The 23,694-nt window shown below is 41.8% G+C and overlaps 1 protein-coding gene across 1 annotated transcript in view; it reads left to right on the forward strand.

Moving 5' to 3' along the window:
* The window catches only part of GRM5 (glutamate metabotropic receptor 5), a 259,462-nt gene that overhangs the window by 217,225 nt on the left and 18,543 nt on the right, over nucleotides 1–23,694 (forward strand). Inside the window, 4 exon segments of the mRNA XM_009901510.2 lie at nucleotides 1,536–1,782; nucleotides 6,749–6,917; nucleotides 9,151–9,277; nucleotides 19,493–20,432. Coding sequence (XP_009899812.1) covers nucleotides 1,536–1,782; nucleotides 6,749–6,917; nucleotides 9,151–9,277; nucleotides 19,493–20,432 — 1,483 coding nt within the window.

A 23,694-nucleotide genomic window follows, 5' to 3' on the forward strand; every position in this document is an offset into this window, starting at 1 on the left:
GCACAGAATAGTTTCCATGGTTCTGAAACAGAAGTTCTGTCATAGAATCATAGAATCAATAAGGTTGGAAAAGACCTCAGAGATCATCAAGTCCAACCTGTCACCCAAGACCTCATGACTACTAAACTATGGCACCAAGTGTGACATCCAATCCCTTTTTGAACACCTCCAGGGATGGGGACTCCACCACCTCCCTGGGCAGCACATTCCAACAGCTAACAACTCTCTCTGTGAAGCCTAAACTTGGAGCCTAAACTTCCCCTGGCACAGCTTGAGACTGACTCCTCTTGTTCTGGTGCTGGTTGCCTGGGAGAAGAGACCAACCCCCTCCTGGCTACAACCTCCCTTCAGGTAGTTGTAGAGAGCAATAAGGTCTCCCCTGAGCCTCTTATTCTCCTGGCTAAACACCCCCAGCTCCCTCAGCCTCTCCTTACAGGGCTTGTGCTACAAGGTCACACCAGAACAGACCCTGTGTTAGCATTTATATCTCAAACCAAAAGATTTCTGGGAACTTGGAGACATTTCTGCGGGTGAGAATTTCCCGGATTCTCCATCACATGTTCATAATATAATGTGATAATGTCCATGACATGCTTCACAAAAATGCATGGAGTAGCTGGAAAACAATACATGTGAGGTGTGGAGCTGTGCTGAGACAGGCAGCAACAGCATAGTGTCCTGATCCAGAGAGCGAAAGAGACTCAGTTCTTTTGAATATTCCTGTTCACGAAATCAGAGGCACAAACAAGGCTAAAATATCAACAGCCCTCGAGGCTATTTATGAACAGAATAAAGTGGATGGATCAAAAGGAGAGAGAGAGAAAGAAAATAGAGAGCGAGCGAGAGAGGGAGAGAGATGAGGAAAGGAATTATATTACCACACCCCTCACCCCCCAAGACAGTTTGGGTCTGTGGAGGAAGGGTGCTGCAGTCTTGACGTGGAGGAGAGGTCATCCTTGTTGGCTGTGCTTTCCTCTGCTGGAGGAGGGAAGGGAGAGTTCCAAAGTCCAAGTCCAAGTCCTTCTCTGAGCAGCCTCTTTTGCAGCAGGTGGAACTTAGGACATGGAGAGAGGGTTCCTCCTGGTCTGTTTCTTCCAGGATACTTGGTGATGTCTCTGCCCTTTTCTCTCCTGGTATTTTGTTTTTCTTCAGAGCAGCCTTGCCCCAGGGTGTTTGCCTTCTCCTGAGCCAGTAGCTGCTCAGATCTTTTATACAGTTTTAGGTATGTGTTCAGGTGGTGAATATGCATATTCCAGAGAGTATCAATAGCAGCAAATGTGGTTTTATCTTTGCTGAGTCACATCAAGAGAGACAAGATTTAGAACCTCACACATAGCAACATATGTATGGGGAACCTCTTCCTTCAAGCCTTTGTTTTATTGTTGGTGGGGGTTTTTTAATGGTCAATGTGTGTACCAGTAAGAGCATCTATCCAAGACACTGAGAAAGGACTTTCCACCATTAATAACTAGCTCAGTAACAGATGTCTGAAGAGCTGATGCACTAACCACCAGCTTTGCAATGTTCCTTGGCAGGCCAGATGACTCTGAGGACTCAGCATGTTCAGGACTCCAAGATGGGCTTTGTAATCAATGCAATATACTCGATGGCATATGGCCTTCACAACATGCAGATGTCGCTGTGTCCGGGCTATGTGGGCCTCTGCGATGCCATGAAGCCCATAGATGGTCGGAAGCTTCTGGAATCCCTCATGAAGACTAATTTTACTGGAGTCTCTGGGGACATGATCTTGTTTGATGAAAACGGTGACTCTCCAGGAAGGTATTGATGTCATTTGCCAAATTGTTTCATATCAGACATATTTATTAACTGTATGTAGCAGGTGCATGCAGACCTGACATCAGACTGAAGATCTCATATGTTTACTCTCACATTTCCTGAATGTCTGTGCTTATTGGTTGTTCTTTCTTTCTGCCTTTCTTTCTTTCTTTCTTTCTCTTTCTTTCTGCCTTTCTTTCTTTCTTTCTCTTTCTTTCTTTCTCTTTCTTTCTTTCTTTCTTTCTTTCTTTCTTTCTTTCTGTTTCTATTGCTTGCTTTCTCTTTCTATTTCTATTGCTTGCTTTCTTTCTCTTTCTATTGCTTTCTTTCACTTTCTTTCTCTTTCTCTTTCTCTTTCTCTTTCTTTCACTTTCTTTTCCTTCCTTCCTTCCTTCCTTCCTTCCTTCCTTCCTTCCTTCCTTCCTTCCTTCCTTCCTTCCTTCCTTCCTTCCTTCCTTCCTTCCTTCCTTCCTTCCTTCCTTCCTTCCTTTCTTCCTTCCTTCCTTCCTTCCTTCCTTCCTTCCTTCCTTCCTCCCTCCCTCCCTCCCTCCCTTCCTCCCTCCCTTTTTAATGTGCATTTCTTATTACATTTAAGGTCAAACCCAAGCATTTTCAGGCATACAGTCCTCGTGTATGAATTTACATTTTGATCTTTGGCTTTCAAAGGTAATACTTCTCACTACAACCCCCCAGATTTTCCACTTCACATTCACAGAGTTTCACTGCCAGCACAGCAGTGCTTTCTCTCTCTTTGGTATTTAAATGAAGTTCGATTGGGTGACTAGCAGTGGCAGCAGACACAGTCTATTAAGAAAGGTAAACCAATGTCAGAACTATTGTATTGATTCACCTGGGATTATATTTTTTTTCTTCATTCAGAACAATTAAAAATCTGCTTCCATCTCTTCCAAATAAAGGCTTCCCACTTTCATAGCAGACTAAGCTATTAATTCATAACTCTGCAGCTGTAAGTCAAATGGAATTTGAACTGAGCTTCTTTTGCTGCTTACTTATCTACATCTATAGACACCTATGAAATACAAGACAATTTTTTGTTTTTCTACTACTTATATACTACATCCACATAAGTGCACATTAAAAACTAGCATAATGAAGTGTTTTCTAGGTTTCTGCCTGCTGAACTCCCAGAAGATGAACAGGAAGCATGATAACGTTCAAAGTATATTTTTTCTCCCGTATGTCAGTGGGTAGATTCCTGCCTCACTCACTGCTTTTACTCCAGTTTGATTGGTTGTGAGAAGTTTTTAAACCTCTTTTTGATGGCATCATATTCAACAGATGATTAGAGGGGAAATTGCTCACTTGAATTTCGTCTTCTCCCTTTAATGTGAAATTAAAGGAAAGCATTAACTTTGGAATAGGAAAGAACAGTTCTGGGCCCCTCAGTTTAGGAAAGATGTTGAGTTGCTGGAAGGTGTCTAGAGAAGGGCAACAAAGCTGGGCAGGGGTTTGGAGCACAGCCCTGTGAGGAGAGGCTGAGGGAGCTGGGGTTGCTTAGCCTGGAGAAGAGGAGGCTCAGGGGAGACATTATTGCCATCTACAACTTTATGTGTTTGTTGAGCTTTAAGCAGATAGACAGCCTGGTGGTGTTTTAGGTGAGACAAGAAGATGTGGAAAAAACCCAAATGAATAGGGAAGGAACAGCCATGATTTTTCTGGAAGATAACTATCTCTAAATACTGTCAAATGTCTAAAGAAGCAATTGAAAAGGTAGAAAAGACCAGAAAAACAAGCTGCTGATGTTTTGGCTGCATTACCAATAGAGTATGGATTCTTAGCAACTGCCTGGAACTTCTGCTTTGAAGTTAAGAGTTTTGCACAGCGATTAGGGCACTGCTGGAAATGTGTTATTGCACCATCTGGTCTCTCCTATCTTAAAGTAACAAACTGTCCCTGTGATAGCTCAAGGAAGCTCCAGGGAGCCAGTGACTCATGAGCCTCCACTATAGAAAAGGACTTACTGAGTCTGGCTATTACTATCAGTCCATTAATGGTGTGCTCCAGAGACAGAAGAGACACAACATATTGAGATAATAGTTTATTTAAGTTTCTAGGTTTCTTTCCAGTATTTCCCTTGGGATCTATGCATGGAACACCACTGGAGGGATAACTGTTTTAAGTCCTGTGGCCTGTTAAATAGTGGCAGTACTTTTGTTGATCTGCCCATGAAACAGAATTGGCAGCTTGAACAAAAAGATACTCAGAGAAGTGTTAGAATGTCCTGACAATGCTGAATAAAGACTCCATGGTGGCTTCTGGGCTAACTTTTTGGTTTGTCTGTTTATTCCTTGAAAAACTTTTGCCATGACTGTGAACCTCAGAAAAAAAAAAACCCTTGGTATTACAGTGCCTGAACATTCTTTCAGTAAAGAAATTTTTCCTAACATCCAGTCTAAACATCCCCTGGCACAGTGTCAGTCCATTTCCTCTCATCCTAATGCCTGATACCAGGGAAAACAGACTAATCTCCACCTCACTAGAACCTATTTTCAGGTAGTTGTAGAGAGCAAAGGTGTCTCCTGTCAGCCTCCTCTTCTCCAGACTAAACAGCTCTAGTTCCCTCAGTCCTCCAGTCCCTCATAAGGCTTGTTCTCCAGGCCATTCACCAGCTTTGTTTTTCTTCTCTGGATGCACTCCAGTACCTCAATGTCTGCCCAATACACATCAGCTATTGCCTGGGCAAGCAGCAAAGGTGATTTTATCTTTGTTGAGTCACATCAAGAGAGACAAGATTTAGTCTCTCACAGCCCCTCTTTCCTGTCCTTTCACAGGTTTCCTTCAGTCCTGACCCTTGTGTGATTTCACACTGAACCCCTGCCATAGTTGCCCCAGTGTTATAGTTAGCCTTTATTTCCTGATTCAAAGCATTCTCAAACCCATGGGAGGAGATTAGGGATATAATAGTTTTACTAGAAACTCTTTTTATACCAGTGAGAGAAAAACTTTGATGGCAGGCTTCATCCACAGCTTCTGTCACTTGTATTACATACATACATAGAATACATACATAGAATAAACCAGGTTGGAAGAGACCTTCAAGATCATCGCGTCCAACCCATCAACCAATCCAACACCACCCAAACAACTAACCCATGGCACCAAGATGTTAGCTATAATATGGCTGCTGCTTGTCAGTCCTAATAAAATGTTTCCCCAAAACTTAAGAGTATCTTCTGAGTACCTGAGTATCTCCTTAGGAGATTGTGTAAATTAATGAGATGCACATATACACTAGACTTCATAAATTACACTCTGGCAATATCACTCCTAATTCAGTCTTCCCTAATTCAGTCTTGTCCATATGCTTTCCCTGGGGACTAATTTGATGCCTGCTGCCATCAGGTTATCTCTTCATTTATGAACCAGGCAGATTTTCTAAGCCTAAGGTTGCACTGATCTTCTCAGCCTATATTGTTTGTGGATTTCATGTTGCTTGCTTACATTGCTGCAAAACCCACTAAGGAGGAAGTAGAGAAAAGCACAGCAGCATCGTTTCAGGAGTTCACAAATTTTCCAAGCATGCTTTACAAGAAAGTCTTGAAACAACTTGCCTGTAATGCAGAAAGGTGTCCTGCTGTTCAGGATGTCAGAAGCAAACTAGTGAGTCCTGTGGTGCTCCATAGGACTGCAGGACTCTGCAGGAGCTAAAGAGAATGTAGGAGGAAGATCAACATGAATCTGAAAACTGTGATCAGCTCTAGCTCCGCTCTTAACACTTCTTTTCCCCAATAATATTGTGACCTGAGCCAAAAGCAGCCTAGGACTGAAGAATGAATACTCTCTCTCTCTTCCATGCCATACTGTGCAAGGAACTAAACGTGTTCTGATTGTGGAGAAATCATATAAAAATGGGAGTTGTATTATATAAAGGGAGTTGTGTGGTTGGGGCAGAGTAGCATTTGCTACTGCAGTGTGAGAGAAGAAACATTAAAAAGAAGAAGAAGAAAAATTGAGTCTTAACTCCATTCTCAAATGCATGGCCCACAAGGTGCCTGTGGATTAAGGGCATCTCCCTGAAGCCTCCAAGAAGCCACAGAGCCTTGGATTCTGGGAATCTGTGCCTTAAGAATGATGCCTGATTTGTCTCTGGGTGCCACACCAAACTACATCTTGCAGTCTTACTGCACAGAAGATTCCTTTTCATCCTATGGGTCTAGATTGCTTCTACCTCACTGTAGAAGCTTATCTGTTCTCAGGCACTCTCAGGTTGGGAATAATGACCTGCAGAGAGTGTGGAGCAATCAGCATTGGGAATTATCATAGGTTTAGCTTTCTCTGCATCTGCTAGAGAGGGAGCCTATGACAGCAAGGGTTCCCTATGCAGTTGACCTCAGTGGTGACAGTTGAGCAGGATCAATCCCACCAGCCTCATTTCACTGTTTTCCTTAAACAAATACAATCACTCACAGAACACTCCAAAGTGTTCTGGGGATTTTCATGGTAATGGAATAAAACAAATTAAATAAGTGCAAAAACAAATAAGTGTCATTCTCCCAGGCAACCAGCACCAGAACAGGAGGCCAAAGTCTCAAACTGTGCCAGGGAAAGTGTAGGCTGGAGGTGAGGAGAAAGTTCTTCACTGAGAGAGTCATTGGCCATTGGAATGTGCTGCCCAGGGAGGTGGTGGAGTCACCATCCCTGGAGGTGCTCAAGAGGGGATTGGATGTGGCACTTGAAGCCATGGTTTAGTTAGTCCTGAGGTGTTGGGTGCTAGGTTGGACTTGATGATCTCTGAGGTCTTTTCCAACCTTATTGATTCTATGAAAAAGGAAAAGGAAGATTCTACCACAAACACTGTTCAGAGAGACTCAGGCACAGCCATAATGCTTGAAATTCTGCCTTCTTTATTGCCACAAGCTTGGTTTTGACTGTATAGTGTTCCTTTAATTTGAAACATTTAATGACACTCTCCTCAACTCAGCTCTGTCTCCCCTTTGTGTTTCCAAAGATATGAAATCATGAACTTTAAGAAAATGGGGAAGGACTACTTCGATTATATCAATGTTGGCAGCTGGGACAACGGTGAGCTGAAAATGGATGACGATGAAATATGGTCAGAGAAAAACAGTATCATCAGATCTGTGTGCAGTGAACCCTGTGAAAAAGGCCAAATAAAGGTAAATGTTTTCTCCATTTATTTCAGTCATGTAGAATACATTGCCTTGAAATTTGAGAGCAATTTTTCCTTGACTGTTACATGGAGACACTATCCCACAACTTCAGTAAAAGGTACAGACTCAAGTCCTTAGCTCTTGCTCATATCAGAGTCATCTCACTGTTTTCCTAAGTTGCCATTTCCTTGTACTTTTGTGAACTGCTGACATTTTATAGTTGTATTCCAAATGCCTTAGAACTGGTACATTTGGAGGAATTTTTCCCTGCATGTTTTTTTGCAGAAGCTGATTCAGTGGAGTGTAAACCCCTGACTGAGACTTGTCAGTACAATTGCACAGAAATTATAAACAATATTTGCTAGGATTTCAGTGCTAGGCACAGAACTCTAGATTGGAACAGTATTAGTCAGACCTTAATTCTGTAGTAGTATCCCCAGAGAACATTGATAGCTACCACCACTTACAACCTGAGGGAAGGTGGGTAATGTTTTTTACTCATACATGTTTTACTGATTCTTTATTTCCTAGGGTTTTTATCTTTCCTATCTGCCTTTTCATGCTGCAGTAAGTAAGGATGGTGGGTGGATCTGTCATGTACTAATTGTACTCTGTAATCCTTCAGAATCCCATGACACTACAGAACAGCTAAAACCCTTCAAGTCCTCAGCTTACCTTGCAGTCTGTGGGCTGCAGGGATGGGCATGGACAGCAGAGTGACTCAGGCTGAAGGGAAAAAAAACCCAAAACCCAGCACCTGTAATTTCTGACATACCTCACTGGATGCCAGAACACTTTTCTTCTGTCTTAACAGAACATTGCAAAGCATCTATAGTGAGAGGCTGATGTCAGGCTGACCATGTTCTGTAGCACAAAGTAAATCTCTGCAGAGTTTTCCAGAATCAAAATGTTTTACTCTTTAACTGGTCTTAAGCAGAGTCAGTGAGTGAGTTTCATCAGACCAAATATGTCTTCAGCACAGACACATACAGTTGTAATAGATGTCTGAACTTTTATTACAGTCAATGATAATGATATATCATTCCAGATCAGGAGTCATCTCATCTTCAGGTAGGCCTTGAAAACACTTAAGCTGAATCTGGGTGTAGGAACACTTCCTTCTTTTCACTGATGGTAAAAGGCCCCCAGCCAATTGGTTCAGATGAGAACACACCTTCTGCAGACAGATAAGGAAGGTGAGATGAATTACTCCCACAGTAAATAAAGAGGAGGCTGGTGTTAGCTTGCTCCAGCCACAAGGTCACATATGAGGGAACAGAAATGGGCAAGCAGATAATAACTTCAGAACTGGACAGCTCTGAACTCCCCTATGATCTGTGGCCACAACACAGGTGATTGGAAGTGTCTTGTGATCTTCATTAGCAGCATCCTTCTACCTTCTGCTCATGCTCTCTCAAGGATTCTCCCAAGAAGATTCCTCACTATGAAGCCAATTTGTCACACTTAGACATATGCTAGGAGTTCAGTCTGAAATGCCCTTTATGGCCATCATTATGTTATTGGTTATAGATATCAAAGTTAACTACACAGCCCTTTGTCAAAATTAAAGTAATCCTAAGATGTGAATTCATCAGTAAATTATCAAATGAGAAATCAAGTCAGACATTAAAACTGATAAAGATAACATTTTCACCTTAAATGTTAATTAGAAATGCAGTAATTAAGTAACCCTGGAAAAGGCATGTTTAGTTTTATGCCTGGGAGAAAAATCAGTTTGAATACATCACTCACAATTGGATTAAAAAAAAAAAACAATACAAAGCACCCAAAAGTCTTTCAGTAATGAACCCTTAGGAAAGTAAAGCCACTGGCATGATCCCCTGTCTGCTCCACAACAGAGTGAATTGTATGCCTTCGGTATCACACAATGAGCTTTGCTCATTCTAACAGGGGAAAACACTTTTTATTGTCATTCAGCACACTGACATTCTGTGCCTCCACTTACACCTCTGTGGGGCTGATGGTTTCTTTCTTCTGGTATATACCCACAATGGAAGAGCTGTAAGCTTGTGCTGTATTCTGTCTAGGTAAATATATCCTTAAATAAAAACCTCCCTTCTGTCTAGGCAAATATACCACTAAAAAACCCCTCCCTTTAAAATACATATATTTTTTTTTAAAGCCCTCTATCAAAAGAGCCCAAACAAACCCCAAAAGAAACAGGGCAGCATGAATGTACCTTTTCTGCTGCCACAGTAAATGTCAATTTTTGTTTCAGGTGATCCGTAAAGGAGAAGTGAGTTGCTGTTGGACCTGCACTCCTTGCAAAGAGAATGAATATGTGTTTGATGAATACACATGCAAAGCCTGCCAGCTTGGCTCCTGGCCCAACGAAGAGCTCACAGGTAAATGACTTGTGCCTCTGCTTATGCTGTCAATGAAAAATGTTCATCTGCTAAGCTGAAGAAACAAATGCCAGCTACAAGTGAGTATGAGGACTGTTTTGGTCACAACAAACCCAGGGATAAAGCTGAAATTTGAACTGAGGATGGAGTTTGTCTTCTCTCCTCCAGATGATGCAGGAATTGTTGGTGTAATGTTTAGTTGTTAATTGTTGGGGTAATGTCCTGTCTGCTTTCTAAAGTCTTGTTATTAGTTCTAGAAATAAATTAAATGGTCCTGGGTTTGTATTCAACCCTGTCTTAACATCTACCTTGCAAAGCAGATCTTGTCCTTCCCCAAAGAGTTGGAGAAATGAAGTCCCTACCAGAGGTATTACAAAGGGATTTCACATTTCAGAGTTTCCTTTTCCTTCTGAGCAAGTACAGGAGAGTCTTGCAAGATTTTCTCACTCAGTCTGAAGAAGTTATAGAATCATAGAATCAATAAGGTTGGAAAAGACCTAAGAGATCATCAAGCCCAACCTACCACCCAACACCTCATGACTAACTAAACCATGGCTTCAAGTTGTCACTTTCTTGAACACCTCCAGGGATGGTGACTCCACCACCTCCCTGGGCAGCACATCCCAATTACTCTTTCTGGGAAGAACTTTCTCCTCACCTACAGTCTAAACATCCCCTGGTGCAGCCTGAGACTGTGTCCTCTTGTTCTGGTGCTGGTTGCCTGGGAGCAAAGACCAACCCCCACCTGGCTACACCCTCCCTTCAGATATGAACTAGTTGCTGTAGTTACTGCTCTGTGAGTGCTCCATATAGATTTTGGATTGCATAAGTTTTGTTCATCAGAGACCCTACTAGAATACAGGGTTCATGTTCTCCTTGCCATGGCACAGATCTCTACACACTTGAAGAATGCCAATGTGGCTACTTTAGAGAGCAATTACTCCAGCACTTGTGTCCCACAGCCTCTCTCCCTTATGAGTAATAAAAGAAATTCAAGTATTCAAACACTTAGAGCACACACTACTTCAAAATGCTGTTCAGGGATCAAGTTCTCACTGTGCCAGGCTTTGTATAGACAAGGAAAGAAAAGACAGTTTTTTTCCATAAGACTTGTTCTGCATATAATTTATATGGATGAGAGGAGAAACCTTGAGGAGAAAGAGGGAGAAGACAAAAGAAAACCAGTTTGATGGTTGAATTCATGTAAGTGGAAGAGTGTCAATCAAGACTTGGCTTATAGACATGTTTCACTTCTTGGTAAGGAACATTGCATTTCTGTAATAGATGAGCTAGGTCACTTAATTACTGCAAAAAGATCATTTAGCTGCAAAACCGTGGGATGGTTTTCAGCAAATGTCAAACATGAAACTTTCCTCAGAGAGAGAAAACAAAACAAACCAAAACAAAATAAATTTTAAATGAGCAAACTTAAACAGCAATAAAATGGATCTGCAAATGCTCCACCAGCCCCACTCCCCCAGACCTATCTTCTCAGGCACCCAGCAATCAGCCAGCAAAGCCTTCTCAGCTAAAGGAAAACTTCCTTGTGCCAATGACCTGGTCCAGTATGTCCCCTAAAGCAGATTACTAAGAATCTGTTAGGAGCTCAGGTTCACAGCCCATCTAGACCCTCTAGAATCCTCTGAAGTCCATTACAGGGACCACGACACTGCACCAGGTTTCATTAAGATCAAGTAGTGCAAATGGTCAGCTCTTCAACCACTGGGGATCGTGTCTGAGATGTGTCAGATTCCAGTTCATGCCTCCATTTTAGTGAGCACCTGAAGTTTTGCCCACTGTAGATCAGTTGGAAAAGGAGCTGCTGCTAGTCAGTTAGGAGGTACTTCAAGTACCTCATCAGACCAACAGGCATCCATGAGCACAGCTGATAAAATTTGCACTCCTGGTAAGAATAGAGTAGAGTAGAGTAGAGTAGAGTAGAGTAGAATAGAATAGAATAGAATAGAATAGAATAGACAAACCAGGTTGGAAAAGACCTTTGAGATCATTGAGTCCAACCTACCACCCAACACCATCTAATCAACTAAACCAAGTGCCTCATCTAGTTTCTTAAACACCTCCAGTGATGGTGACTCCACCACCTCCCTGGGCAGCACATTCCAATGGCCAGTCTCTCTTTCTGGGAAGAACTTCTTCCTAACATCCAGCCTAAACCTTCCCTGGCGCAGCTTGAGATTGTGTCCTCTTGTTCTGGTGCTGGTTGCCTGGGAGAAGAGACCAACCCCCACCTGGCTACAACCTCCTTTCAGGTAGTTGTAGAGCGCAGGACATCCATCACCATCATCAAGGCTCTGTAGTCTCTACCTACGTTACCATCTACATGACATCTGTAGCCTGTTTTATTTAGCTTTGTAACAAACCAAGATCTTAAAAAGTCTGTTCCCAGCTTATCCATACAGTAGATTGGACTGTATTTTTAATAGTCATATTCATGGTCCTAACTTTTGCACCTTAGGAAAACCAGTCTTATTTACAACATAAGACTTAGTAACAAATGTGAATTAAAACTAAGGACAAAGAGATGTCTTTTGGCAAGGAAATTTCCCTTCAGTTTTATAGAGCATACACCAATCTCCTTGAAATGCCCCTGCATCTGATGCTGCTGCAGTGCATGTCTCTGCAGCTCGATAAAGCCATGTCTCAGGTAATGTCAGCTCCACAAGGCTACACATATAAAAAAGATTATTGGAATAAGTCTTCCTTGCATGATCACCTTCAGATGACAGTCCTGTAAATATAGCAGACATGCAAGTGAGGAGGCTTTCACCATGGAGCTGCACCTCAGTGTTTGGCAGAGATCTGAACTTGGATAAAACCAGTTTTGGAATCATTTCTTGGCTCACACAACAAAGCATTGCTTGTCTTTCTTGTGCTCAATGACCAGCATCCGTTTTGTGCCACAAACTTCACTAGATGAATGCATCATGTTGCTCACCGAGAGGGAGAGGGATTAGAGCTTTTTTTTTCAGACATCTCTGTAATAACAGAATTCAGAAGCAAGAAAGAGGAAGACAGAACAGATGCAATATGTGTAGCAAAATGAAATTAATCTCAAAACAGAAAAAAAGATATTGGAGTTGTGAAGTCCAGAAAGTCCAAAGGTGGTGGGAAGGACAAGTCAGAGGAAGAGTTTCTCTTGATTAAATTAAAGTTACTGGAATATATCTCCAGCAAGAAGTGAAGCTGAAGTGAGAAAGGGACTATTTAGCCCCCCCTACATTTTATTTCCTCAAAAATCTCAGCTTCATTACTTATTCATGCAACAGTCCTCAGCAACCAGGCTCTTCTTTGAGAAAAATATTTGCAGTTCCTCCTTTTCTCCAATACCATCACAACATGCACTCCAAGTCATTTTCTTCCTCCTGGTTTAGACATGTTTTCTAACCTGCTGTAGCTCTCCTTCATCTCTGCTTTCTGTTAACAATATCCACACATTACAGCACCACTTTTCACATTACTGGGCCACATAATTGCAGAAGGAGGAACTCCAGTAGGAAGTATATGTCAACCCCTCCGCTGTTCCTCACAGCCCTTCTTCTGCCCCTCTATTCAGCACTGGTTAGGCCACACTGGGAGTACTGTGTCCAGCTCTGAGCCCCTCAGTTTTAGAAGGATATTGAGACTCCTGAACGTGTCCAGAGAAGGCCACGAGGCTGGGGAGAGGTCTGGAGTACAGCTCTGTGAGGAGAGGCTGAGGGAGCTGGGGTTGCTTAGCCTGGAGAAGAGGAGGCTCAGGGGAGACCTTATTGCTCTCTACAACTACCTGAAAAGACAGGTGGGAGTTGGTCTCTTCTCCCAGGCAACCAGCACCAGAACAAGAGGACACAGTCTCAAGCTGTGCCAGGGGAGGTTTAGGCTGGAGGTGAGGAGAAAGTTCTTCCCAGAAAGAGTAATTGGCCATTGGAATGTGCTGCCCAGGGAGGTGGTGGAGTCACCATCCCTGGAGGTGTTCAAGAGAGGACTGGACATGTCACTTGAAGCCATGGTTTAGTTAGTCATGAGGTGTTGGGTGATAGGTTGGGCTTGATGATCTCTGAGGTCTTTTCCAACCTTACTGATTCTATGATTCTTTGCATTGTATTCACGGTGGAGAAGGAGAAATAGATGCCAGGCATGGCTATAAACAGATGAACAGATTTTCTTAAAACTGAGGACCAAAGCTAAATGAAATCAATTTTTCAGTATCAAGATTAAAATAGCTTTTTGATTCTCCAAAAATCCAAGTGACTTTGAGCATATGGCCTTCTGCTTTCAAGAAGGGTGCCTTAGAAAGTTTCATTCATCATCTCACAGTCCTTCTCAATGGACGCAGAAACATCTTGGTCTAGTTATCACAAATGTTTGTTTAAGGACACTTTTGAGGTGAGAAAGAGGCAATTATTCTCTCTTTCTGTGATTCAGGGATAGCCCACAACAACAAGAGAAATAAAGTTTTATCTGGTGGCCTTGGGGACTGCAATAAAAGTAGGTTATATTCATTTCAGTGACACTTGTATTATCTTCAGAAGATATTGTTCTCATTCTCCGCATACTCACAAATGCACTGGTTATTTCATTTGCTTAACTGGATTAAAATGAAGTATTTTACAGCTCTTGAAATATTTCCTTTGCTATTCAAGTATAAAGCTAAAATTCAGAAATGTATTTCCTTAGTGTTGTTACCAAAATGCTTTCAGCAAATAAGGTAAATGCAAGGTAGCAGAATCATGATCTTGCCTGACTGTCTGAAACTGCCAGAGAAGAGCTGGGTTATCCAAACAGCCTGGAGTGGAAAGGGCACTCCAAACAGCTTGGAATGGAAAGGGCACTCCAACTCTAAGTGACACAACAGTCATTTCAAAGAGCTCTGGCAACACTGATGCTGTATCCCATTCTGTTTGTACTGATCTGGCTTCCTCGCTGAGAAGCAAGGACAGCTGCATTCCTCATCCTGAGGGTATGCTTGTACAGTCAGTGAGAGCTGCAGAGAACAGGCAGTGCTGAGAGCTGCTGCTGTCCTGGCTCTAAGCACTGTCTGGGACACCCACTGCCACGGCATACAAACCACCCACAGGGCCAAGGGCAGGGGCAATATTACATCAAATCTCAGCAGATTTTTAGAAGGGCTTGATCAGCTCTTCCCACTGAGCCCAGATTTGGGCTGTGGCAGAAGCCATGAGGTTCTGAGGCTCAACTGTCTCCTAAAACTGGATCCTGCCACACTTCAGGCAAAAAAAAATTATTATTCAAGTCTTGCCCAAAATATTTTCAAATAGTAACTGCTTGTTGCCTGCAAAGTACCTTTTTTCCTTGTATTGTTGCTTGCAATAAAGTTACAGCCATTGGTAATTTCAGCAATCATCTGACAGTTGTGAGTGTGAGGCAGAACACAATTTACTCCGTGCTGACATTGATTTTTCTGCTAGAACATTACTAGGGCCTTGCTTTCAACCATAATTGGTAAGGCTGTCATTCAGACCAAGGGAAGAAGCACAATTTGAATGTTTTTTACCATTATAAATGCACATCAGCAGAGATGACGTCCAATTTTCACCCCGATTTTCTGTGCCCTGTGTTTCTCTTTCCTTTGTATTTCTTGTTGCAAAAGAATTGTAACCATTCCCATAAGTCACTGTCACAGCAGTCTCTTGGAGAAAGCAGAGAGGGATGAGTTAAGGGTTCAGGTAGCAATATTATGACCAAGAGCTCTGACTGTCATCTCCCCCCTCCCTTGTTGCTGAGTTTGTGGATTTTTCTTCCCCCATTGTCTTGTTCCATTGTTCCACATAAGGTGTGGACTTTATCTTCCATTTACAACCCAAGTCTGTAGTGGGAGCCATTCAGCACTTTGGGCTCAGGTGAGCTGGTTCAAGAATGCTGAACTCAACAAACAGCTCTTGGAGGCTCCTGGGCTTCCTGAAGACAGGCTTGCCAACAAAGCCAGAAGGATCCACTTGTAATCGTGCCTTACATTATGGAAAGTTTGCTGAACATGACACATTTTGAACAAAACATTTACAACACACAGAGCCAGCAATTTCTTTTGGTGAAACTTGAATCAAAACATTAGAGCTAACATAAGGCTGGACCTGGTTTTGCAATTCATCAGTTGTGCCAGTTACATTTGTGTAATTGAAGAATCATACCCCATGTGGTCACAGACTAACTTTAATGAATTATTCTGAGATTCATGGTCTTGCCTTTTACTGCCAGACGCAGATAAAGGAGTATAAGTTACTAGGGACTTAGGCTCCTGAGCTACAGATGTCCCAGCTTTTATGGTTTAAGGCATGGCTGATTCCAACTCCTGCCCTACAGAGGTGGCAGAATGAACACATGCAGAGTCCTCAGCTGCATACATCGATGGTGCAAATGTGCCTCTGTTGATGACTTCAGTAAATGTGCCAGCCTGAGAACTGTAGCAGCTAAGAAGCCAGCACATCTAATCATAGGATTATTTTGGTTGACAGAGACCTTTAAGATCTTCAAGACCAACTGTTAGTCTAGGACTACCATGTCACCACTAAATCATGTCTATCAGCACCACATCTACATGCCTTAAATACCTCCAAGAATGTTGACTCCACCACATCCCTGGGCTGCCTGTTCCACTGCTTGACAACTCTTTCAGTGAAGAAGTTTTTCCTAATTCGAAACTATATCTCCCTTGGCACAGTGAGAGGACACAGTCTCAAGCCGCACCAGGGGAGCTTGAGGCTTTCTTCACAGAAAGAGAGATTGGCCTTTGGAATGGGCTGCCCAGGGAAGTGGTGGAGTCACCATCACTGGAAGTGTTTAAAAAGAGACTGGATGCTATGGTTTAGTTGATGAGATGGTGTTGGCTGATAGGTTGGACTTGATGATCTCAAAGTTCTTTTCCAACCTGGTTAACTCTGTAATAATTCTGTAATAACTTGAGGTTGTTTCTTCTTGTCCAATCACTTGTTACTAGGAAGAAGAAATCAACCCCCACCTTGCTACAACCTCCTCTCAGGTAGCTGCAGAGCAAGATAAGGGCATCCCTCAGCCTTCTTTCTTCCAGACAAAAAACTAATCAAGATAACCTTTTTCCCATCTTTTGGGATTGCAACGAGGGAAACATTCAAAGTATTAATAGAAAATGTCTAACAAGATAATATCAATACAACTTAAACAATATGTGCCAAACCCTAAGTGGAGGCTCATTCACAGCTATAATGTGGCTAAGTTGTTTAGGTTCCAGCCTTGTGTTTGGGCTTCTGCTATCCTTGGAAGGGTCTGTGAAAAGCTAGCAAGAAAACCAAGTCTTTTGTCAGCAGGTTGAACTCACTGGAAAATATTTAGGTCTTACTAAACAAGCAGCAATTTTCTGCCAGTTTGAGTCCCTGTGTGCAGATTCAGGAGCTTCAGCTTAAGAGACTTCACCAAAATCCCTTCACTTTCCAGGGTGCATTTTGTTCACAAGCCTTAGTCTGTCATGTTTACCTTTGGAACTAGCTTAGTTATATATTTTATATTACTTACCATAAAAGAGCTATTCAGTGCTAAGCTAATATATCTTTATGGATGCTGAGGGTATGGTAAAGTCTCATAGGTGTCATGGCTGTAATAACAAATTAAGAGAGTGTCAAGATCAAATCCCTCAAAAAATATGGAGTACAATGCAGCACTTCATAGCTATGAACTCTTCTCCCAGAAGAACTATTTTTGATGAAATATGAAAAATCAGAAATAACTGACAAGTGTACATCTACAGAAGGAGCACAGGGAGCTAACAGACTTCTGGCACTGGCCAAGACTTCAAGAGCTTCTGCTCTCCTTGTTTGTGGCATAATTTAGCCCATCCCTAAATTAAGCCAGATGGCTTTCCAGAATATCCTTTCTTTTTTTTTCCTTCCCCAGCAGATCCACACACATCCTTATCTGTAAGTGGTTGTTGATGTTTGATGCTCCTTTCAGAAAGCATTTTCCCTAGTGTGTCAAATGGGACACTGATTTTTCATACCTGCCTGTATTTCTGTTCACATGTATATCCAGTGCCTTGCTCACACTGCCTACATTTCTGGCCAGAAGAACACAGAGGCAGTTTTACATCACTATTAGTAGGGCTCTGGTCCCAGAACCTGTGCACTCTTGAGCACAGAGTAGAACAATTCTACACCTGCTCTAAATTGGGCTGGCTCCTGAAAGCCTTTTCACAAGCCAAAACCTGTCTCATCACACTGCAGGGACCACATGACAAGGCTGCTGGCTCTGTTCCATGTGGAGTTTCAGAATACAGAATTAACCAGGTTGGAAAAGACCTTTGAGATCATCAAGGCCAACCTATTACCCAACACCATCTAATCAACTAAACCATGGCACCAAATGTTTCATCCAGGCTCTTTTTAAATACTCTCAGTATGATGACTCCACCACCTCCCTGGGCAGCACATTCCAATGGCCAATCTCTCTTTCTGGGAAGAATTTCTTGTTAACATGCAGCCTAAACTTCCCCTGGCACAGCTTGAGACTGTGTCCTCTTGTTCTGGTGCCTGGGAGAAGAGACCAACCCCCACCTGTCTACACCCTCCCTTCAGGTAGTTGTAGAGAGCAAGAAGGTCTCCCCTGAGCCTCCCTTCTCCAGGCTAAGCAACCCCAGCTCGCTTAGCCTCTCCTGTGCCTGCTAGCACATATGCCTTTGCAGAGGTGGCCCATGGGGCAGGCTCTTTTACAAATGAACCCTGAAAATACACACGCTTAGGGAACAAGAATGAGTTCTCTTCTTCAGCTTTTGCCTTGGTATAATCCTGAGCATCAGCCTAACCCAAACAGTCATGGTGCTGTTTCCTCTTATTTCACCTACCTGAACTATTTGTCCCTTTCTGCAAAGTGCCATTGTCAGAAACTGCAGATGTGTTATAAAAATACCTCACCAATCATTGCTTTATGAAGACCAACCAGTCCTTAAATCTTAATTGAGGAATAAATCATTGCTCAGTTTAGCATTCTCCTTGTAAGGTACAGCCAGTGATGGGGAAAAAGATTGCACAAGTTTTCAATTCTTTTCTCAGATATTTCATAGAGAATGTACAAAGAGTAATAAAGCAAAGAAGGCATGAAATAGCCTGAAACTAATGAGACATGCTTGGTTATGATTTGCCTCTGCTGCAACATTAGAAACTGAACAGAATTCAGCTGCTATATCATTATCTACATGTAAAGGCCAGCTGCCAGATTAAGACATTTTTGATTCAAATTTCTTGTCAAAGAATATGCAGTAGTACTAGAAGCTGGTAACTGTGTCCACTTCTGGGGCCCTCAGTTTAGGAAAGATGTTGAGTTGCTGAGGTGTTGTGTTGTTGACAAGTGTCCAGAGAAGGGCAACGAAGCTGGGAAGGGGTTTGGAGCACAGCCCTGTGAGGAGAGGCTGAGGGAGCTGGGGTTGCTTAGCCTGGAGAAGAGGAGGCTCGGGGGAGACCTTCTTGCTCTCTACAACTACCTGAAGGGAGGTTGTAGCCAGGTGGGGGTTGGTCTCTTCTCCCAGGCAACCAGCACCAGAACAAGAGGACACAGTCTCAAGCTGCACCAGGGGAGGTTTAGACTGGATGTTAGGAAGAAATTCTTCCCAGAAAGAGAGATTGGCCATTGGAATGTGCTGCCCAGGGAGGTGGTGGAATCACCGTACCTGGAAGTGTCCAAGAAGGGATTGGACATGGCACATGAAGCCATGGTTTAATTAGTCCTGAGGTGTTGGGTGATAGGTTGGAATTGATGATCTCTGAGGTCTTTTCTAACCTTATTGATTCTATGATTCTATGATGATTCTAATAGAAATATCAGAAGGCTGCTAACTGTACTATTAAAGAATCTCACTCCTACATACTTCAGTTTACATTCTTTCTTTTCTTTTCTTTTCTTTTCTTTTCTTTTCTTTTCTTTTCTTTTCTTTTCTTTTCTTTTCTTTTCTTTTCTTTTCTTTTCTTTTCTTTTCTTTTCTTCTTTTCTTCTTTTTTCTTTTTTCTTTTCTTTTCTTTTCTTTTCTTTTATTTTATTTTATTTTATTTTATCTTTTCTTTTCTTTTCTTTTCTTTTCTTTTCTTTTCTTTTCTTTTCTTTTCTTTTCTTTTCTTTTCTTTTCTTTTCTTTTCTTTTCTTTTCTTTTCTTTTCTTTTCTTTTCTTTTCTTTTCTTTTCTTTTCTTTTCTTTTCTTTTCTTTTCTTTTCCTTTCTTTTCCTTTCTTTTCTTTTCCTGCAGGCTGTGACCTCATTCCAGTCCAGTATCTCAGATGGGGCGATCCTGAGCCCATCGCAGCCGTTGTTTTTGCATGCCTGGGGCTGCTGGCCACCTTGTTCGTTACAGTTATATTCATAATGTACCGTGATACTCCAGTGGTCAAGTCATCCAGCCGAGAGCTTTGCTACATCATTCTAGCTGGCATCTGCTTGGGTTACCTGTGCACTTTCTGCCTCATCGCCAAACCTCAACAGATTTACTGCTACCTGCAGCGGATTGGCATCGGCCTCTCCCCGGCTATGAGTTACTCCGCTCTGGTGACTAAAACCAACCGCATTGCAAGAATCCTGGCTGGAAGCAAGAAGAAAATCTGTACAAAGAAACCCAGGTTCATGAGTGCCTGCGCCCAACTGGTCATTGCTTTTATCTTGATATGTATACAGCTAGGCATAATCGTCGCCCTCTTCATCATGGAGCCACCAGATATAATGCATGATTATCCAAGCATCCGAGAGGTCTACCTGATTTGTAACACCACCAACCTGGGTGTTGTAACTCCCCTTGGATATAATGGATTGCTCATTTTGAGCTGCACCTTTTATGCATTTAAGACAAGAAATGTTCCTGCTAATTTCAACGAAGCAAAGTACATTGCCTTTACAATGTACACCACCTGCATCATTTGGCTGGCTTTTGTGCCAATATATTTTGGAAGCAACTACAAGATAATCACCATGTGCTTCTCAGTGAGTCTGAGTGCCACGGTGGCCCTCGGCTGCATGTTTGTGCCCAAGGTCTATATCATCCTTGCTAAGCCCGAGAGGAACGTGCGCAGTGCGTTCACCACATCGACTGTGGTCCGCATGCATGTAGGGGATGGAAAGTCATCTTCAGCTGCAAGCCGCTCAAGTAGCCTGGTCAACCTGTGGAGAAGAAGGGGATCATCTGGTGAAACCCTTAGGTAAAGTTTGCTGATGTGGGAGTGTGGGGAGGCAATTATGGTCTTCTGAGAGCAATTAATAGTGGAAGGACAGAGGAAAATATATTCATTCTGTTTGGCTCTCCACTGGGAGAGGAACGTGTCCTCTCTTATCTTTACCAGTTTCTGGTTTGATTTAGACAAAATGTTGTGTGAAACAGGGGCCAGAGTGATGAGCAAACAATTACAAAGCTGGACTTATGGGTTGTGTCAACTCTATGCCTCATATAGAGAGGAAAAAAAATCTTAGGAGAAAAACCCAACAGAACAAGAAATGTAATTCAACACATTTTCCTGAATGCACTGATGTGCAATGTCTTTCCCTTAAGTGATTTGCATAGTGTCTGTATTTTGCCTCTAGTCATGGCAGCAAGGCCATAAGTTTCCTGCTATTTCTACATAATCAAGGTGAAGTAGCAAATACAAGGGACATTGTGGGCAGCCACTCTCAGGCATCTGAGGATTGTTTCATACGACCGTTCTGTTATACCTTTTATCTCCTATGCCTTTGATTTTCCTTCCGTGCATTATCTCTTCCTGCTTTCTTTCTCTTTGCCCTCACCTGTCTTCTCTTATCTGCCTTGATACCTTTTTCTATATTCATCTTCCTAACTCCATCAAATCCAGATGCTCACAGGACCCTATCTTTCTATCCTTCCTTCTGCTGAACAGATACTCTCTTGTGAGATATTTCTTTGTGACTTCCAAAGGAATAATTTGAATTCTAAATCATGAAGATAATTCATATGTTCAGTGTATAAAAATCACAGTAAAAGACTGAAGGAAAAGGAGTGGAAATACTGTCCTGCTTCATATGACAGAGGGTATTGAAGTTCACCATGCTCAGTGGTTCATTTTAATCTTTTGATCCCTTTTACTTTTGATATGGGTGCTGTGGGGATGATTTGGGTTACATATCTGCTAGCACAAAGAATTCTACCTCCATGAAAGTGCAGTTAAATGATTTTGTCATTTCTCAGCCACACAAGTCTAGCCTGGAAGTGACAAGTAGCTAGATTTTCCTCTCCACTGAAACATCTGTGGATTTCATGATTGATAATATGAGTATTTCCAGACATGCCTTTGTTGACAACTGGAATTGGCATGGTACAAGGGCAGTTAATGCTTCCGTGTTTGTGTGGAACAAAATGCAAACTTGAGGGAGGATTTTATTAATCATACCTGCAGGAAGAATTAAGCCAAAGTGATGATTTCTTTCTGTCAGATTATTACTAATGCTTCTCTTCCAGTGACTTTGAATTGGTACAGAAATAGCCAGTCTGTTGCAAGATATTTTGTACCTATGATTAGTTAATGATGGTGCCTTCCAGTCCCTTTCCAGGTGCAGAGTAGGATACTATTTTAAAATGATAAATCTTTTATCAGCTTAATTGATGGTTACCTGACATGCCCTCTTCTACAGCCTCTGTTTGTAACCCTGAATGGCCCTAATACAACTTCTGGGCCACCTAAAAGAGGCATTCTTCATACTGTGTCCTCAATAGGAGGCCAGTCTTCCTCTTTGAGATTATTGTTATATTTCTTCATTTTCGCTGCAGAGTTCATTTGCATCACACAGGTTTTTTGCTCAGCAAGATGAAGCTACAGATGACAGGAGGATCTTGGGCTTCAGAAGGATTTACTTGTCATCATTTGGTCTAGAGTCTTTATTTTATTCAGAAGTGTCCTAAAAGACTTAATGTATTTTCTTCTTTTTGAGGGCTCAGTTTCCACGTCTTTCTCTCAATGTGTAGATACCATCTGCAGTAGTGAGTTGTTAGCAGAATGAAATAGATCTTCTTTGACAATTACTTCTTTTTAAATATCACTCTCTTGTAAATAGCTTCAGTCCTGAGGAGCACCGAGAGAGTTCAATAGGCAAAAGGAAGCACAAAGCTGTTATGTTGATAAATTTGCTAAGGTATGAAGAACCAGATCATTTTGTTTGAAAGTTGCAGGAGAACTTTTATGTCACCAGGAGCATGAATCAACACATAAAACTGAAAAGAAGATAATCCTAATGCAAGTGTCTGAATCTTCAGCTGGTTAAATGGCAATGGTGCCAGTGAGCTCAGCAGTGCTGAATGTGAGCCTGAAGGGTCTGGGAATCCAAGAGCAAACTGATTTCATCAATCATGGGAAACTCTCTCTAATCAATGTCTACTTAGTTGTATTAAAGATAATTAAGCAGGGTCCTGAAATATGCTGAGTAGATTTAATACGCTGCTCAGCATTTCACTTACGTCTGATATCTTCTCAGAGAAAGAAAACCACTTTCAGCTTCTGTTCTGCTTACAGTAGAGCATGAGCAAACATTTCACTTAGTATTGAAGCATTTATTTAAAAAAAAAGAAAAATCTTGTTGCATAAAGCAGTATGTTTTAAGGTATTATTCAGTACAACACTCAAAAGCTTGTTTGGATGGATAGCTCTTCGAGTGAACACTGAAGTACTCAGAATCAAAGGAAATATGCACTAGAACTACACAGTGTTATTTTAAAAGCTCAGAGGGGTTTTATTTAAAAGAGAGTGAGTCAGTGATGTATTTTAAAGAAACATACTATTTCAGTCACCAGAACACAGAGGGGCCCCTATCATTAGTATTTTGCTTCTTGACACTAATTTATAGCAGAGTCTAGTATTGCATCGAATCATTGTCAAACAGATAATGCCAATGTTCTATTCAGAGCTTCCTCATCAGATGCAAAATGACAGATAACATGACTGGTTTTGCCTAAATAAAGCAATGCATCTGTTAAAAGTCCTAAATGACTTTTTTTGCATGGCTTATTCTTCAATTAAGAAAACTCAGGGAACCAGTGGATGTGTTGGAATGATTCTTCATGTACTGAGAGAGGTAGAAGGAAAAACTATTCATTACCTAGTGAAAGGAAAACCATTTCATGCAGGTTATTGTGATACTGTAGTACTCACTAAAATATATTCTACCCTCATTTAAAAGCAGGGCTAACAAACCAGACTACCAGAAACAACTCCATAAAGAACAATGCTGAACACTACATAGCTGCTGGCAAAGCCACACAACCTGTGTACAGATATATCTAGATGTTCTTCCAGTTATCTCATGAGTTAGTTTCACATGAACTAGAAAGGCCATAAGTAAATTGAGCAAATCTTACCTTGAGGTCCCAGGAACTGTTGGCACAAATGCTGCACAGCCCTTTTGAAACAGTCTGAAGTGCAATACTAATTCAACCTTGCCTCATGCTTTACTAATTCTGTA

The sequence above is a fragment of the Dryobates pubescens genome, chromosome 10 (genome assembly GCF_014839835.1).
Source record: "Dryobates pubescens isolate bDryPub1 chromosome 10, bDryPub1.pri, whole genome shotgun sequence".
Taxonomy (NCBI): Eukaryota; Metazoa; Chordata; class Aves; order Piciformes; family Picidae; genus Dryobates; species Dryobates pubescens.